We start from the raw sequence: 19,169 nt of genomic DNA on the forward strand, positions 1-19,169 counted from the left end.
GATTATATCATTTTATGGCTAGTTTAAAACAAGAAAAACCTTCAAAAGTACAATCTATGCTTCTTCTCAAAGTACACATTCTCTCTGTATGACAGCCCAGACCAAAACAACCTTATTTCCCAGCTAGATTAAAACAACCTTGTCTCCCAGCTAAACTGAGGGCACCATGATCTGCCAGCCTTCAACTTTCAGAACAAACACATCACTAGATTTTCTGAGAAACCACCCCACCACAAACTCCAGTGTTTAACAGTGAAAAGTTTTTACTATTATTAAAGGGCAAAGAAATCAACTTATAGTTACTATTTAGTCTATTATAATTTCATATAATGCAGACTACAATCTTATTCTGATTCTCAAAGAATTAGACTAAACATAGGAAAAGCACAAATTATATTTATGACTAACCTAAATGTTTTTATTAGGTAAAGTACCTCTAGTATCAACTATTAAAACTAGGAAAGCAACAAAAGCTAAACACTGCATGCAAGCTCAGAGGAATGTCTCTTTATCCATCTATTATTATACTAAAGCAATCATAGGCTCCTTTAAACTCAAGCACAGCCACAATTGTTTATTTTCATATATTTATCTATGTATTACTGCTAAATTTTCATTGTGTACTGTTTTGTGTCCCAATACAGTAAAACCTTCCCAATGTTTTCCAATAAGTTTCTAATGATATATTGATTATTAATATTAAAAAGCAACTACACATGGAGACATGCCACACCTATGGCCCCCAAAAGGGAGTATGATCAACAGAACCGTGTCAAGTGTTGAGTCCTCTATTCCAAAAGAACTGTGTCAAATGTCAGAGTGGCAGGAAATAGATGCGGCAGATTTGCCAGAATTTTATTGAGAATTTTTGTGTCTATGTTCATGGTGGATATTTGTCTGAAATTTTCTTTCCGTGATGTGTCTTTGTCTGGTTTTGGTGTGAGGGTGATACTAGCTTCATAGAATGAGTTTGGAAAGGTTCCCTCCTTTTCTATTTCATGGAATAATTTGAGGAGTATTGGTGTTAAGTCTTCTTTAAAGGTCTTGTAGAACTCGGCTAAGAATCTGTGTAGGCCTGGGCTTCTCTTGGTTGGTAGGCTTGGGCTTCTCTTGGTTGGTAGGCTTCTGATGGTGTCTTCTATTTCATTGCTTGAAATTGATCTGTTTAAATTGTGTATGTCCTCCTGCATCAGTTTGGGTAGATCATGTCTCTAGAAATCTGTTGATGTCTTCAAGTTTTTCTATTTTATTTGAGTATAAATTTTCAAAATAGTTTCTAATTATCTTCTGTATTTCAGTAGTATCTGTCATGCTATTTCCTTTTTCATCACAAATTTTAGTAATTGTTCTTTCTCTTTCTCTTTCTTAGTGTGGCTAAGGGTTTATCAATTTTATTTACTTTTTCAAAGAACCAACTTTGTATGTTGTCAAGTTTTTGAATTGTTTCTTTTTTTTCAATTTCATTGATTTCACTTCTGATTTTAATTAATTTCCTGTCTTCTGCTTTTGGTGTTGATTTGTTCTTTTTCTAGTGCTTTGAGAGGTAATGTTAGGTCATTTACTTGTCAACGATTCTTTTAATGTATGAACACAGTGCAATGAACTTTCCTCTTAGCACTGCCTTCATAGCATCTCAGAGATTTTGATATGTCATATTGGTGTTCTCATTTACCTGTAGGTATTTTTTTTTAATTTCTTCATCTTCTTTTTTTTTTTTTTTTTTTGCAGTGCTGGGATTGAACCCAGGGCCTTTTGCTTGTGAGGCAAGCACTCTACCAACTGAGCTATCTCCCCAGCCCCTTGATTTCTTCTTTTATCCATTCATCATTCAATAGCATGCTATTTAGTCTCCAGGTGTTGGAGTAGCTTCTATTTTTTATTTTTATCATTGATTTCTAGTTTCATTCCCTTATGATCTGATAGAATGCAGGGTAGTGTTTTTATTTTTTTATGTATTTGTGGAGAGTTGCTTTGTGGCATAACATATGATCTATTTTAGAGAAGGATCCATGTGCTGCTGAGAAGAAAGTGTATTCGCTTGATGATGGATGAAATACTTTATATGTGTCCATTAAGTCTAAATCATGTTGTATCATTTAATTCTATAGTTTCTTAGGTTTTTTTTTTTTTTTTTTTTGAAGATCTATCCAGTGGTGACAGAGATGTGTTAAAGTCACCTAGTATTATTGTGTTGTGGTCTATTTGATTCTTGAAATTGAGAAGGGTTCGTTTGATGTATGTAGATACTCCATTGTTTGGGGCATAAATATTTATGATTGTCTTGTTGAGTTATAATTCCCTTAAGCAGTATGAAATGTCCTCCTTTATCCCTTCTGACTAACTTTGGTTTGAAGTTCACTTTGTCAGACATACGGATGGAAACCCTTGCTTGTTTATGCAGTCTGTGTGGGTGATATGCTTTTTTCCAAATCTGTCACCTTCAGTCTGTGGGTGTCATTTCTTAGGAGGTATATCTCTTGAAGACAGCATATTGTTGGATCTCTGTTTTCAATCCAATCTGCCAATCTTTGTCTTTTGGTTGATGAATTTAGGCCATTAACATTCAGGGTTATTATTGAGTTATAATTTGTATTTCCAGTCATTTTGGTTTATTTTCAGTTTTTAACTTGTCTTGTTTCTTCTTTGATTGGCCTTTCCATTAGTGTAGTTCCTCCCTGTGCTGGTTTTGATCGTGTTTTTTCATTTTCTCCTCATGGAATATTTTGCTGAGAATGTTCTGTAGTGTAGGCTTTCCAGTTGTGAATTCTATCTATTAACTTTTGTTTATCATGGAAGGTTTTTATTTCATCTTCAAAACTGAAGCTTAATTTTGCTGGATATAAAATTCTCGGTTGGCATCCATTTCCTTTCAGAGCTTGATGTATGTTATTCTGGCACCTCCTGGCATTGAGGGTCTGGGTTGAGAAATCAACTGAGATCCAAATTGGTTTCCCCCTGTATGTAATTTGATTTTTCCTCTTGCAGCCTTTAAAATTCTATCCTTATCTGTATGTTAGTCATTTTTATCATAGTGTGCCTTGGTATGTGTCTGCTGTAATTTTTGTACATTTGGGGTTCTGTAAGCCTCTTGTAGTTGATTTTCCATTTCATTCTTTAGATTTGGGAAGTTTTCTGATATTCTGTCATTGTAAAGATTGTACATTCCTTTGGTTTGTATCTCCACGCCTTCCTCTGTTCTTATAAATCTCAAATTTGGTCTTTTCATGTTATCCCATGTTTCTTGGAAGTTCTGTTCATGGTTTTCTTTCCATCTTCTCTGTGTGCTCAACTTTATTTTCAAGAGTATATATTTTGTCTTCATCATTTGAGGTTCTGTCTTCCAAGTGGTCTAGTCTGTTAGTGATACTTTCCACTGAATTTTTAATCTGGTTTATTGTTTCCTTCATTTGGAGGATCTCTCTTTGATTCTTTTTTATAATCTTTGTATTATAAAACATTATAAATATATTATAAAATATATTATAAAATCTCTGTATTGAAGTGGTCTTTCATTTCTTATATTTTTCTCTCTAATACCATCCTTTATTTTGAAGATCAATCTAACTATGTCCTTCATTGACATTTCTTCTACTGTGTTGCCTATGGATTCTGTTGTTGGAACATATCGGTTTGTTTGAGGCACTTTGTTCTCTTGCTTTTTCATGTTGTTTGTGTGTCTTCCCATCTAGTGGTGTAGAGCTGAGTCAATACAAATTCTACCCTGTAGTCTTATAGTGTCCCTGAAGGCTTCTAGTACCTCACCTTTGGATAATGTGACAATGGACTCCCAGGCAACAGTGGGCAGCAGGTGATTTGCCATTGGTCTGTAGGCTAATGGTGGATGATTAGCAAGTTGATGTCGGGTGGTGGGTGATGGTAGGTGAAAGGTGGGCGATGGGCAGGCAAGAGGAAGGCAGTTGGGAATGGCAAGTGATAGGTGGCAGTTAGTGAGTGATGCACACTCAAAAAACAGTTGATATGCTGGCAGACAGCAGGTGATGGAGTAAACAGTAGGGGATCCTTGGGCAGTGCATTGCAGAGAAATAGTATTTCCTCTGCTTGAATCTGGAGTTATGGAGTGACAAGGAATGTAACCTCCCTCTTGTCTGCCATCTTGGATTCTCAAGGATGAGTATCTTAATAGAGTTTGTCTTAAGGGAGGACAGACTAGAAAAGGCTAAAGCTATAACTGATGAATAAATAACTGTCACTCATTATTTAGCACTGGGGGATGGTTGGTTATTTTTGTGGCCTGGACAGTATTCATGTTTTTTCTGCATTCAGACAGAACATTCTTGCTCTCTCTCTCTCTCGCTCTCTCTCTCTCTCTCTCTCTCTCTCTCTTTTTTAATCTATCATGTCACAGAATGACCCTTTTGGATTTTGATTTTTGATGCTTAGAAATTGCTTATGTATAACAGGAGGACATGACAACATAGTTGTGAGTGCCAAGTCTCCTCATAGCACAGAAGTTGATATTATTGGGCTAGTTTTGGGGTATCAGAGGCTGCTTTTCTTATCCTCATGTGGTTTATAGATTTTAGTCAGTACCAAATAAAAATGGATAGAAACAGTACTTAGTGGAAGGTGTTCTGTTTTTGTTTCCCAATCCATTCAAGTAGAGGCTATTAGAATATAGTTACACCTCTTAAATAAGGCCAAGTGGTAAGTACAATTAAAGAGGTTCAAGCAGGGGGTTTAAGGGTAGAGGTGGCCTGAGAAAATTATTTTGATGGTGGGTACAGTATTTACCTTTGAAAAATGGGCTGGATTTAGATATGTTAAGTTGGAGAGGAAAGCATAACCACTAGGGTATAAGCATAGTCTTAGAGGGAAGGAGGCACAGTGCATGCTGAAAAGCCTTATTCTACTGAATCAGCGATATGTAATGGGAACATATTGTAAAGAGCTGTTCTCAGGTTATGTTAGGGAATTCAGTTGTTCAGGTTTCAGTTTTTAGGGAAGGAAAACCAGAATTTGTCAATTATTTACTTTATGTACTGGATGCATGGTATACATGATCGATCTACTCTGTAATCCTTGTAACAACTCTTGAAAAGTAATGTGTACATTTTACAGATAGTGAAAATAAACTCTGGAAAGATTAATATAACCTCTACTTAAATAATTGGAGGCACAGCTAGGATCTTAATCAATAACTAACTGATAAGATGGTTATTCTCCATCTTCTGCCTCCATTCTGCAACATAACTTCTTGCTGTGCAAGTGGAAATCATTAAAAGCCTTTGATCAGAGAAATGACAAGACCAGTTGGTATAATGCTTGAAGATTACTCTGGTAACAAAACAGTGATAAGTGATATATACTGAGTCCATGAGCCAAGCCCTGTGCTAAGTAACTTAGATACATGATTATCTCTCTTAGTAATATATTGAGTGAAATGGTTGTTGGGAGGTTGATAAAAGATGAAAAATCAACAGGCAAACAAGTAAGTTAGGTAGAAGAGGCATATGAGACGGGGCCCTTGGAGGAAACTGGTGAGAAAGAGGCAGTCAGGCTTTTATCCTGGCATCTACCTTAAGTAATATAGAATTAAATGCAGACTGTACAGCTTCTTCAGTGTTTAGGAAGAAACTTCTGTATCTTAAGTAACTGGTCCATTAAGACCTTTCTTGAACTGTGGTAATCAGAAATATAAACACATTCAGTTCTTTATTGATTTATTTGCCCCATTAAGATCTTTTTGGAACTGTGGTAATCAGAAACATAAACACATCAAGTTTTCTATTGATTTATTTGGCTCAAGAATGAAATGCTGCAGAGGGTTTAATGTTGCTTTTAGAAAGCGCTTTTGTTAACCACTAGAGGTGGTTATTAACAAGGGAAAGTAAATCTTTACCATTAAATTTTTGGTCAAGCTTAGCTCGATACAGTGGTGCACACCTATAATCCGCAGGAGGTTGAGGCAGGAGGATTGCAAGTTCGAGGCCAGTCTGGGCAACTTAGACCCTTAGCAACTTAACCAGATCCTGTCTCAGAATTTAAAAAGGACCGAGGATATAACTCAGAGGTAAAGTGCCCCTGGGTTCAATCCCCAGAACCAAAAAAAGAAAAAAAAAAGTTGTTGGTGAAACTTCAATAAGTTAATTTAAATTTTAAGAATTAAAGAAATCAAAATATGGGGAAAACCTTCAATAAACGATTGGGATTTAGTCAGTCCCACTTTATAGACTACTTGAGCACCTATAGAGGTAGTCACACAGCTATTTTCTACTCTGGAAAATCTACAGATTTTAATATTCCAGTATCTTTATTCAGATTGTTTTATCTGGTTTTTTAAAAACAAACTAAAACCCCACAAATCCTGTTCATAATGTAGCTATCAGGTAAAACATAATATGAAAAATTGAAAATAATCTAAATGTTCATCACCTGAAGAGTAGGTAAATAAATTGCAAAATGGTCATATAATGAGATGCTATCTAACAGTTTAAATGAATGAACCAAACTTTACATATCAACATGGATCCATTCTGAACCAAAATATTGATCCCTATCCAGAAAAAAAGGCAAAAATAAAAAAGAAGGGACTTGCAGAAGCATGAATATAGTATGATAGGTACTATGATAGGAATTTTTTTAAAAAATTATAGAATATACACATCCTAAATTGGTTATTTTAACAATTTTTAGATATAAAGTTTAGGGGCATTAAATATACTGTTGTACAGTTATAACCACCCCCCATTTTTAACAAAGTTTTAAAACATTTAAGACAATATTTATTGTTTATGGATATATATTTACATGACAAAGTCTAAAAGCACGTTCTAATGCAGTCATGTGCTGCATAAGGACATTTTAGTTTGTGACCAACCACATATACAATAGCAATCCATAAAATCATATTTCCCAGTGATGTCATAACCATCTTAATTCATGCAAGTGCACTATGATGTTCATGCAACAAAAAAAATGCCTAATAGTACATTTTTTCAGAATATATTCCCACATGACTATAATGAGCACCAAACCCAGAATTGTTTCTATCTCAGAGAGGGTGAGAGCAAGAATATAACAAGAGGTTTCAGTTAAATCTTGGTGGTGGATATGCAAGTATTTGTGTATTATCATCTGTACTTTTGTATGCCTGTTATGTTGCATAACTAAAAATTTTTCTTTTTAAAAGTTCAGTAGACGTTTCCAAATGTTTTATTGTCATTGTCTTCTAAAACATTTTGGACCATACCGTACTAAGAACCAGTGATACCAAGATCTAAGAGGTAAGGTTGCTCTCTACTGAGGCCAGTTAACTTTACAAAAAGAAAAATCTCTTCCACTTTCAGCCTCCTGACCCCAACATACTGTCTCAGGTGTACTCTGACAGTTGGCAGAGTTCATAGGTCTCAAGCCTAAAGAAAACAAATCTACATAATAATGAATTTCATAAGAGAATAAATCTACAAAGAAAAACATAGGAAGAGAGTGGGTTTTGGAAGGTGAAAATAAGTTTCACTTTTAGATTTGAGATGATAAACAGAAAAAAACACATATAATAATTGGGGTTAAGAAAACTTGCTTCAGGGAAATGTCCAAAGTAGAACTAGACATTTTGGAAATTTAAAAAAAAAATACATTTTTAGTTGTAGATGGGCATAATAACTTTATTTATTTATTTTTATTTTGTTGTGCTGAGAATTGAACCCAGTGCTTCACAGGTACTAGGCAAGCACTCTTTCACTGAGCTACAACCCCAGCCTGACATTTTGGAAATTATAATAGATTCTACTTTTAAGAATAAATGAGTTTGCCATGGAAATCAAAGGGAGATCAGTAGGGGAAAAAGACAAAGAAGGAGTTGGAGATGGGGAGGGAGTAGTATATGTCATTTCCACATATAATGATGGGATTCATTGTTAAGTATTTGTACATGCACATAATATAACAATATAATTTGGCCAATATCACTCCCCAGCACTTCACTCCTTCCTCCCCATCTTCTACCCCTTGGTCCCTTTTCTCTACAGATCTACCTTTGATTTTTATGAGATTCCTCCCCACCCTTCCTTTTCCTTTTTCCTAACTTCCATATATGAGAGAAAGCATATGACCCTTGACCTTCTGAGTTTGGCTTATTCCTGCAAATGACATAATTTTATTTTTTGTATGTCACTGAATAAAACTCCATTGTGTATATACCACATTTTCTTTATCCATTTATCTATTGATGGATATTTTGGTTGGTTCTGTAATTTGGCTATTGTTAATTGTGCTGCTGTAAACATGGATATGCATGTATCACTATAGCATGATGACTTTCATTCTTTAGAATAAATACCAAGAAGTGGTATAGCTAGGTCGTATGGTGGTTCCATGCCTAGTCTTTTGAGGAACCTTTATACTGATTTCCATATTAGTTGTACTAATTTACACTCCCAACTACAGTGTAGAAGTATTCCTTTTTCTCTACATCCTCTCCAGCATTTATTATTGTTTTTATTCTTGATTACTGCCATTTTGACTGAATTGAGAAATCCAGTGTAGCGTTTCTAATGCTTTTGAACATTTTTTCTTTGATTCGTTGACCATTATCTTTCTTCTTTTGTGAAGTGTCTGTTTAATTCATTTGCCCATTTGTTAATTGAGTTATTTGATTTTTTGGTGAGGCGCTTTTGAGTTCTTTATATAGATTTAATACTCTATCATAAGAATAGTTAGCAAATATTTTTTTTCATTCTTTAGGTTCCGTGTTCACATTCCTAATTGTTTCCTTTGCTGTGCAGAAACTTTTTAATTTGATGCTAACCCATTTATTCTTTCTTGGCATTATTTCCTGAGCTTTATATTGCTTGTGCCTAAAGACTGAAATGCTGACCTATATTTTCTTCTAGGAGTTGCATAGTGTCTGTTCTAATTCCTAGGTCTTTCATCCATTTCGAGTTGATTTTTGTGCAGGGTAATAGATAAGGATCTAGTTTCATTCTTCCACATATTGATAACCAGTTTTCCCAGCACTATTTGTTAAAAAGTCTATTTTTTCTATAGTGTATGTTTTTGGCACCTTTGTCAGGGATCTGTCAAGCACTTTAGATGTGTGAGTTTGTTTCTGTGTCTTCTATTCTGTAACATCGGTCTATGTGTTTCTGTGTCAGTACCATACAGTTTTGTTACTATAGCTCTGTAGTTTAATTTGAAGTCAGGTATTGTGATGCTTTCAGCATTGCTTCCTTGGCTTTGAATTGTTTTGACTCTTCTGGATCTTTTATTCCTCCAAATGAATTTTAGGACTTTTTCTAGTTTTGTGAAGGATGTCTTTAGTATTTTCATGGGATTGCATTGAACCTTTATATTGTTTTTGGTTGTATGGCCATCTAAACAATATTAATTCTGCCTATCCATGAACATGGAAGGTCTTCTGAGTCTTCTTTTTCTTCAGTGTTCTTCTGTGGTTTTCATTGTAGAGCTCGTTTACCTCCTTGGTTAGATTTATTAGTAGGTATTTTATTTCATTTGAAGCTATTGTGAATGGAATTGTTTTTCTGATTTTTTTTTCCTTAGGAGATTTATTCTTGGTGTATTGGAAAGCTATTGATTTTTGTATGTTGATTTTTTAATCGGTTACTTTGCCAAATTTGTTTATTAGTTCTAGTAGTCTTTTGGAGGAGTTTTTTTGATATTCTATGCATAGGATCATATAATCTGCAAATAGTGATAGACTTCTTCCTGTCCTGTTTTTAATCCCTTTTATTCGTTTTCTTGCTTAATTGATAATGATTAGAATTTCTAGCATTATCTTAAATAGGAATGATGAGAGTAGACATCCTTGTCTTGTCCCAGTTTAAAAGGAAATGCTTTCATTTTTTTTTCTCATTTACTATAAGGTTAGCTTTGGGTTTTTCATATTTAGTCTTTATGATGTTGAGGTAAGTTCCTTCTATACCTAGTTTCTTTAGTGTTTTATCATGAGTGGGTGTTGAATTTTTTCAAAGACCTTCTCTGCACCTATTGAGATGACTGGGATTTTTGTCCTTAATTCTATTCATGTGATGATTACATTTATTGATCCTTGTGTCTCTGAAATGAAAACAACTTGGTCGTGGTATACAATCTTCTTAGTATGTTGTTGAACACGATTTGTTAATATTTTATTAAGTATTTTGCATCTAAGTTCATCAGGGATATTGGGCTGTAGTTTTCTTTCCTTGAGGTGTTCTTTGTAATAGACTGTTTTTCTTTTTGCCAGACCCTAGGTTAATCCCCATCAAGTACCTTTCACATTTTGCCAATTTCCTGATCAATGTTCTGTGGTATCAGATTCATACTTCACACAAGTTAGCATTTAAATTTCTTTGCACTCTTTCAATCTTCACTTCCCTCTCCTTCTGTTACTACCCTAAATGAAGCTAAAGTAATTTGGTAGTTAACCCTATTTATTGGCTTCTTTGTTCTCAGTCTCCTTATCATGCACTCTTCTTTCCTCCTCGTGTTCCTTTGCTTCTCTGCTGGTCTTAATCTCTCATTCCCTTCAATGACAGACCTAATTTGACTCTCTTTTTTTAATTTTACATTTTTGCATCCTTTCAGCATTTAAACATTTAGTTTGTCTAGTAATAAAATCCAGTGAGAACTATTATTTATATATATTTTATGGATCTCTTCCTTTCCTACCTGTGGCAGAATCTTGAACATAATAGGTATTCATTAAATATTCATGGCCGAGAGATCTAGAAAAGTTTTTGAAGAGATGTGTAATGTTTAGCATCATCATTATTTTTAAGTTTTAAAAATATAAAGTTATGACTTTTATGTCATTATCTGGTTTTAATTTCTTATTTTTTATTTTATGTCAGGTTTTAAAGACTGTTCTCAATAAAATGAAATTTGACACCATATTCCTACAAATATTAAATTTGTTTTATTGAACACTAGCTACCCAATATATCAAATTCTCTAGAGAGAGATTAGCTTCCTGTATGCTGGCTAGGCATTTTTTTGAAGGGGGTAATAGCCTTAAAGTGAGTCCTAACTATGTAATATCATAATTTAAAAGAGACATATTTACCACACCCAGAATAAGGGATGGTGACTTGGATGGTGACTTGGTGGTTTCCCTCTTTGTCCAAATTCGTGCTTCTGTTGCTGACTCATTCTTAAAAAGAAGCATTTTTTCTCATAATTTTCATGTCATTCAAAGTCAATATTGGGAAGGAAAGGAGAATTATCAGAGTGGAGCTTGGGTAAGAAAGACATAGGCAGAAGGCCGCTTCTAAGCTGAGTAGCTAATTATCTTGCATCCCTACCTCCCTTCCTCCCTTCTTCTCTCCTTTCTTACCTCAAGAGCAGAGAATTGGCCTGAAGATAGCCCTTAAAACTTCATAGCACTTCATTACCTTTGTCAGTACAAAGTTCTTGTTTTTTTTTTTTTTCTTTTAACTCTTTATCCTTAAGCCATACGTTCATTCCCTTCCCAGTTCAGTTGCATGCACTCCTGTGTGTTTTATGTTTTGTCCTACATATTTGCTTGGAAGATACCTAATTATTTGTGTGTTCAGTCTTACATATGGTATTTGTTATTTTAACTAAATCAGTGTATTTAGCAATTTTTAAAGATGTGTTCATGTTTGTAGGCACATATAAAGTGTGGTTTCTAAAAGCTACATAGAATTATTTATTTATATCCACTCCATGTTGATTTTCCATGCTCCCAGTATGGAAACCAATGTTACTTCAAGCTCCCTACTACATCATCCTCACAGTGAACATTCTCACACAGTTCTGTAGTCAGTTATTTGTATATATATATATAAAACCTTATTTGAGAATTTCTTAGAGATTTATCCCTCAGAGAGGGATCACTGAATCACAGGGCCTATACATGCTTGATGTCACTAAGTACAGATAGATCACTTAGCAAAGTGACTGTATCAGTTTATGTTCTTACCCACAGTGCATTAGAGTTCTTGCCTCCCCACATCTTTGCCAACTTTGCTATTAACCACCTTCCTAATTTTTGCCCTTCTGGTGGGTATAAAGTGCTATACCACTATTTTAATTTGCATTTTATTCACTTGCTTTACTTTAAATTTAATCATCTTTTTATAAATTGTTAGTCATTTAGGCTTCTCTTTCTGTAAGTTCCCTAATCATAGCTTTTATCCATTTTCTATTGGGGTTCCTGTAATGTTCATATTGAATTATAGACTCTTCTTTTTTTTTAAAAAAAAAAGACACATTTATTCAGCATCATGATCAGACTATTACATTTAGCAATCAACAGCATAGGTGCAAAAAAAAAATCTACATTAAAACCCTTTGTTGGAATGCTTTATACTTTCCACAGAACAGAAACTAAAATAACCTGTTATACAATTAGTCACAAATACAGTCCTCGAGGTTTTTTTGCCCATACACATGAGTATTGTCTAAACCATGTCTTCTTTGTAGCAGCTAGGCCCTGCCACCACTGTGCTTGGCTGAGTTCACAAATCTGTTGTAACCTGTAGCTTCCCTGTCACTTCTCTGGCTCTCCTCTCCTGCTAAGCTTTGTTTCCTGGCAATATTAAAACCTTCTGCCACTGCCATAGCTACTGCTGCTGCTGGAACCGCCATAGCCACCTTGGTTTCGTGGTTTGGCAAAGTATTGGCCTCCACCACCATAAGGTCCAGAGCTTCTGCCTCCAAAGTTTCTACCCTTCATGGGTCTAAAATTTGATGACTGATTGTTGTAATTGCCAAAATCATTGTAGCTTCCACCACCTCCAAAATTGCTTCCATCATTACCAAATCCATTGTAGCCATCCCCGCTGCCACCATATCCACCACCACCACGGCTGCCACCAAAGCCACCACGACACTGAAGTTTCCTCCACGACCAAAATTGTCATTTCCACCGAAACCACCTCCTCGACCACCACCAAAGTTTCCAGAACCACTTCGACCTCTTTGACTAGATGAAGCACTAGCCATCTCTTGCTTTGACAGGGCTTTCCTCATTTCACAGTTGTGGCCATTCACAGTCTGGTATTTCTGAATGACAGTCTTATCCACAGAGTCATGGTCATCAAAAGTTACAAAAGCAAAGCCCCTCTTCTTTCCGCTGCCTCTGTCAGTCATGATTTCAGTAACTTCAATTTTCCCATACTGTTCAAAATAATCTCGTAGATGATGTTCTTCAGTGTCTTCTTTAATGCCACCAACAAAGATCTTTTTCACAGTTAAGTGGGCCCCTGGTCTTTGAGAATCTTCTCTTGAGACAGCTCTCTTTGGTTCCACGACTCTTCCATCCACCTTGTGAGGTCTTGCATTCATGGCTGCATCCACTTCCTCCACAGTGGCATAAGTGACAAACCCAAAGCCCCTGGAGCGCTTGGTGTTTGGGTCTCTCATTACCACACAGTCCGTGAGTGTTCCCCTTTGCTCAAAATGGCTTCTCAGACTCTCATCAGTTGTTTCAAAGCTCAGCCCTCCCATGACTTAGGGGACTCTGATTTAGACATGACGGCAGCAGGATCAGAGACTTCAACGATGCTTTCTCGGTGGCGTCCACGGGCAGAAAGGAGTAAGCTAACCAACGTATCCCTAGACTCTTCTTGCATACTATAGATGATTAGTCCCTTCAGTTTTAGATGTTGCAAAATCTTCTTATCTTCATTTTTCTTTATTCTGTTTATGATCATGAAGTTGAATACATGGGAGATTTTATAAGCCAGGTCTTGAACTAGCACAATCACTTGTATTCTTTAGGCTGGAACTCAGTCACATGGCATTTTTAACTCTAGGGAAGGCTGATAAATGTGGTTTAGCTCTGGATCCAGAAGGAAGAGAAAATGGCTTTGGTGAGCAGCCAGAGATTACCACACCATATTAATATCTGTGTGATACTTTTTGTATTTTAATCATGTTTCTTTTTTTCTTAAAATTGTGTTAGCTTCTGTTATTTGTACATCATTGCATGAGGTGTTTTCATAATAAACATACTTAAAATAATAGAAGAGATAGAGAGCAATTAATTTATTTTCTCAGGAAAATTGGGCCGATTTCCACCTATAATGCATCATCACCAGGCACCCTCAGATGGCCCAACCCCTGGGGCTCGTTTCCAAAGGTCTCACCTTGCAGAGGCATTTGCAAAGGCCAAAGGATCAAGTGGAGGTACTGGAGGAAGTGGTGGAAGAGGCCTGATGGGGCAGATTATTCCAATCTATGGCTTTGGAATTTTTTTGTATATACTGTACATTCTATTTAAGGTAAGTGGAATCATCTTAATTATATCATATTTTTTCAGTGGAAATCTAATATTATTCTAATAAAAATCATTATCTAAATTACTCTTTAGAGTTAATCAAACATTTTCAAGTCCATCATTTCTTTAAACCTTGCCTCCTCTTTGAGATACTTAGGATAGCTATTATCTCAGCTACAGATGAGAAATCTTGGCTCAGAACTTGCATTGCCCCAGAATTTACAACCAAAAAGGCAGAACCAAGACTTGAACCTGGATCTTCCAGTTTTTAGTCCAATGAACAATATAATTCAAAGCCAAATTTAAAAAAAAAGACAGTATCTTTGCAAGCTGATAAGTCTTAAGAAGAGTTTTATTCTTAGGATTGGCACAGTGATTTCCAGATACCCACTGTGAGACCAAATAATGATTGTACTAATACCACTTTGTTTTCCTTCTCCCCATATTAATATGGCATGCTGTTTTTAATATCCTCTCTAGTAATTCTCCGGGACAGAACTGTCTTATCTTGAAACTGAGCTTGATAGTTCCTAGTTCAGGGGATACATAGTACGGGTCTTTTAAAAAGAGATTCCCAATTAAATGCCACCTCCAGACAGGCTTTCGCAGGCCACAGTCCTATGCACTATGAAGTAGAGACAAAAGCTTCACTTTGCACTCCTAACTAGAGTAAGATTAGGTGATTTGAGTTTCTTCTTTCCCAGGAATGCTGCACACAACCAGAGTTGATTCTACAAGAATGCCCCTGGGGTTTAGCACATCCCCTTTTAGATGAGCATGGGCAAAGCAAATGATCTGTTAGAAGATTTTTGTTTTCCCCTTGTGTCTTAACAATTTTTACTTGGACCTTCTCAAATTTTTCAGTGACTTTTTAAAAAAAAGATGTTTCTCTAATACTGCTACTTGATTTGATTTCTGACTTAATTTTTGTCTCCCAACCTTTTTTTCCATTTAATATGAGGGTTCCATGACTTTGAGGTTCTGAGCTGCTGTTGATGTGCTGTACCTCCTTCAATTCTCAGCTCTCAAAGGGGAAAACTGCAGAGGATCGGAAATGCTCTAGTGTCACATCTGGAAACACCCACAGGAAAATTAGTAAGTACCCCTTCTCAGTATATTCACAGGTGTTATTGAGTCAGACAGCTATAATACAATCAGAGGGACAATCTGTAGTATGTCTTAACAGCATTTCTCAAAAGTTGTTCCAAATTCATGTGATGCTGTTTTTACCTTAGTTCTGGGAATTCGCAAAAGTTTCCTTATTGATTTTGAGCTTTTAAGGGAAGGATGCTACAGAAAGTACAAAACTGACAGTTTATTTTTATATATATTGGGAAATTAGTATTTCACATTTGGAATGGGTTATTTCTCATTTCCATGCTTCAAAATATTGTTAGCAGATATCTGTATTTCACAGAGAAGAAAACCAAGGCAGAGAAATCACTTCCTTGCCTAAGTCACTCATTAACTCTAAGGAAAAAGCTAATGCTTGAGGCTCTTGAAACATAATCATCAAACATTTATTGCCAAACTAGAATTTTCTGTGCTCTCTGGGGAGTTGAAATGTGTACAGCATGACTCTTTCCTCTAATAATTCATAGACTAGACTGGACACTAGGAAAAATAACTTGTGAAAAGTTTAGAAAGAAGGAACTTGTCATAAGCATGATGGGAAATCTTGTCTGTCTGGGTGTCTGTGGAGGAGCAATTAGTGGCTTGAGTAAGGTATCGACAAACATGAGGTCTTGAGCTTATGGAAGTCCAGAGAGTGTTGATGTACTGCAGTTGTGGAAAAGAAGTCTTGAAGAGTAGGTTAAGGCCAGACTGCTACTTTCTTCTATGAATAATGAAGCCTTATCAGACATTTTTAAAGGAAGGCATCAGCAAAATGAAATGAGGCTTAATTATGGAGGCATCTTGCCTAGGCTATAAATGCCTTGGATTCTCCGAGATTCTCTGTGAAGTTAGATATCCTAGTCATATTCTGTGTTCTTTTTGGAAATCTTAGTCAAGGAGTCCTTGAAGAAAGTGACCATGTTCCTAAGTGAGATAGTGATGATAAATGTATCAGTAATTTTTACTAAAATTGCTCTTTAAAGAATAACAAGTTCTGTATCTTGTGTCGTAGTGCATTTGAAACAGAAGTAGATCAAATGAATTCATAAAAGCAGCTGTTTTGAAATAATGATAATAGTTTGATATCAGCTTCTTATCCTTTAATTTTGAATCATGCAGAAAAAACAACCTAATAAGCATTTGTAAAGTGTAGACACTTTACAAATGTTAACTACATGCATGAGAGTTTGTTCTAAAAGCATTGAAAGGCTTTTGAAATAATTGTATTAGTGGGCAAATAGCTCACCCTGTAGAGCGCTTGCCAAGCGTGTGCATCGGCCCGGGTTTGAATCCCCAGCACCTTAGAAGAAAGCAAAAAGTGAAATAATTGTATTTATAATGACCCTCTCAATATATTTGGGTAGGAGAGTACTCAAGTATAAAATAGAAAAACTAGATTACCTACATAATGAATAGTTTTTCATTTAACATTTTATTTTCCTACTGCATTAAAGTTCATTTCACATATTGATTGAGTGATTTATTTTTTTCTCTTCAATAGATATATGTATTCTCTACTGACCCTAGTTAAGAAAACTGCTTCCAGGAATCAGGGTTACATAGTACAACATGCTCATTATCCCAGATAACCAAGGTAGAAAACTTTGGCACAGAGGTTTCAGCACTGGTTCAAGAGTTCTTCTATTGCTGGGCGCAGTGGTGCACACCTGTAATTCCAGTGGCTTGGAAGTCTGAGCCGAAAGGATGGCGAGTTCAGAGCCAGCCTCAGTAAAAGCGAGGTGCTAATAAACAATTTTCTGAGACCCTGTCTTTAAATAAAATACAAAATAGGGTTGGGGATGTGGCTCGGTGATCCAGTGGTGGCCCTGAGTTCAATCCCTGGTACTCCCCACGCCCCGCAAAAAAAAGAGTTCTTCTATTAATTAAGTCTAATATTTAAACTATTTTCTTACAGATACATTTGTTTTTATACCTTAGTTACAGATAAAATAGTGCTCTTTTTATGTCTTAACTCCATTTCGGAAGTACCTTATAGGTTTGGTATCTCACCCTCAAACGTTGTTTGGATCACAAATGTATATTTATCTTCTGTGTTTCTTCTTGGGTGGCTATGTAGGGGTATATTTTTCACTTCTGGGTATTTTCTTTAGTCTGTTCTGCTGTATCACTGTGTGTAAGAGAGTGATTTTATTCACCACTCACTAAACATGTATCCTGTAGATCTTGGTGCCCAGACCCCTGTACTCTTTTTGTACTGATTATAATAACTGGAGAGATGCCTTGAGTCTCAGAACCTGCCTGGATTATCATAGTATCAGATAGCTTAGCTTTTTCATGAAAGGGCTTAGGGAATATATGATCAATGGTTTTTAGATTGATGTTTGTTTTGCAGCTAATTTTGAGCTTGTTCAACTGCAAGAAAAACTGAAGGAGACAGAGGAAGCCATGGAAAAATTAATCAACAGAGTGGGACCTAATGGGGAGAGGTAGGTTTTCATCTAACATGATTAATTTCCTATTGAGAGAATCAATTCAAAACTTTGCATTTCTTTGATATATGGGCCACTTATTTTCATTTTGTTTAATTTTCAAGTTATTTGTCATTTACATGGTCTTTCTCAATTAACATTTCCATTTTCATACTATCAAGCAACTTGTTTTCAAGAGTTTAGTGTGGTACAAATTATTGTCAGGGTAAGGAAATATGTGAGTAAATCCAGAAAGAGGAAATAACCTACTTTTAAGAAAGACAGTTTCCTGGCTGTCTAAAAAAAAGTGTAATTTTAATTACAGTCAGATTGTTGAATATTGTGTTTTCTATTTGAGACCAAATGAGAGAAGACAGCAAGTATCATCACATGAGGCATTTGTTTGTGTTTGTGTTGACTGAATGCCCACATAGAATTAGACATGTAATATAGATGTCAAGAGCTATACTAGCTCTTTTAGGATGCCCCAGAGAGAAGGCACACTCCTCTTGCTACCTTGCTGGTGAAGGATCTGAAAAGGTGACTGACTGCAAGAGGTTGATGAAAGTGGCAAAAAACTAAGAAAACATGGATATTGGAAGGTGAGGGCAGAAAAACTGGAATGTGAGATTAAGGACAAAGACAGATTCTGTTTCATCTAGGCCTTCTAACAAGGATGGAGGAAGACCTTTGGGGTAAGTGCAGAATCTCATGCAGGATGATGTGTCAAAAGGTCCCTCCTGCAGATTCATGGGCATACTATGGAGTCTTTGCCCCAGGAAATTGTTGGTGTTCTGCCTTCTCTTTTCATTGTGTGTGTGTTGGGGGCAGGGAGAATGTAGATACACTGGGGATTGAAAGCATCCTATCCCTAAGTTATATCTGCAGCCCCCCAATTGTCATTCTTGATGATACTAGTGCCCCATGTCCCTTTTTATACTCATTGACCCCCATCTTTGGCTGGATAGAAGAGTGGGCATTCTTAGGTTGCAGCCTTCTGCCTTGGCATTTCCCTGTAATATCTACAGTGCTGCCAATATGATATTTTCGAGAATGAACCTTGCCTTTATGTAGGCCCAGGAGCCTTTACCTTCTTGTGGTCCATAAAGCAGTGTTGGTTACTATCTAGAATATTCTCTAAAGTAGCATATATACATGGAATATATTTGTGTGAGTATATAAATAATAGTTGATATTAATTGAGCACTTACTAAAGACCACACTGTGAGGTATCCATTTTATATACATTATCTAATGTATGATTATATAAGTGACAAAATAAATTATACTTATATTTCTGTGACCTTTTCTGTCCTTACCCTGTAGCTTCCACACACAGTTACCCAGGCTTTACTAGAACTCATGCCTACGAAAAGAAAACAAAAACAAAAACAAAAAAACTATACCCTTACCTGGGCCAT

General features: G+C 35.9%; 1 protein-coding gene and 1 pseudogene across 4 annotated transcripts in view; one reads left to right on the forward strand and one right to left on the reverse strand.

Moving 5' to 3' along the window:
• The window catches only part of Ric3 (RIC3 acetylcholine receptor chaperone), a 61,058-nt gene that overhangs the window by 16,303 nt on the left and 25,586 nt on the right, over window positions 1-19,169 (forward strand). For 2 of the 4 annotated variants that reach the window (XM_047519001.1, XM_047519002.1), the window contains exons 2-4: window positions 13,984-14,207; window positions 15,226-15,298; window positions 17,673-17,766. The exons of 1 other annotated variant lie outside the window; for it this stretch is intronic. In XM_047519001.1, coding sequence (XP_047374957.1) covers window positions 13,984-14,207; window positions 15,226-15,298; window positions 17,673-17,766 — 391 coding nt within the window. Of the gene's footprint in view, window positions 1-13,983; window positions 14,208-15,164; window positions 15,299-17,672; window positions 17,767-19,169 lie in introns of those variants that run through there. One more of the 4 variants, XM_047519003.1, reaches the window with a different exon arrangement.
• LOC124960290 (heterogeneous nuclear ribonucleoprotein A1-like) lies at window positions 12,328-13,431 on the reverse strand (annotated as a pseudogene).

Source organism: Sciurus carolinensis, chromosome 11 (genome assembly GCF_902686445.1).
Source record: "Sciurus carolinensis chromosome 11, mSciCar1.2, whole genome shotgun sequence".
In the NCBI taxonomy this organism is placed as follows: domain Eukaryota; kingdom Metazoa; phylum Chordata; class Mammalia; order Rodentia; family Sciuridae; genus Sciurus; species Sciurus carolinensis.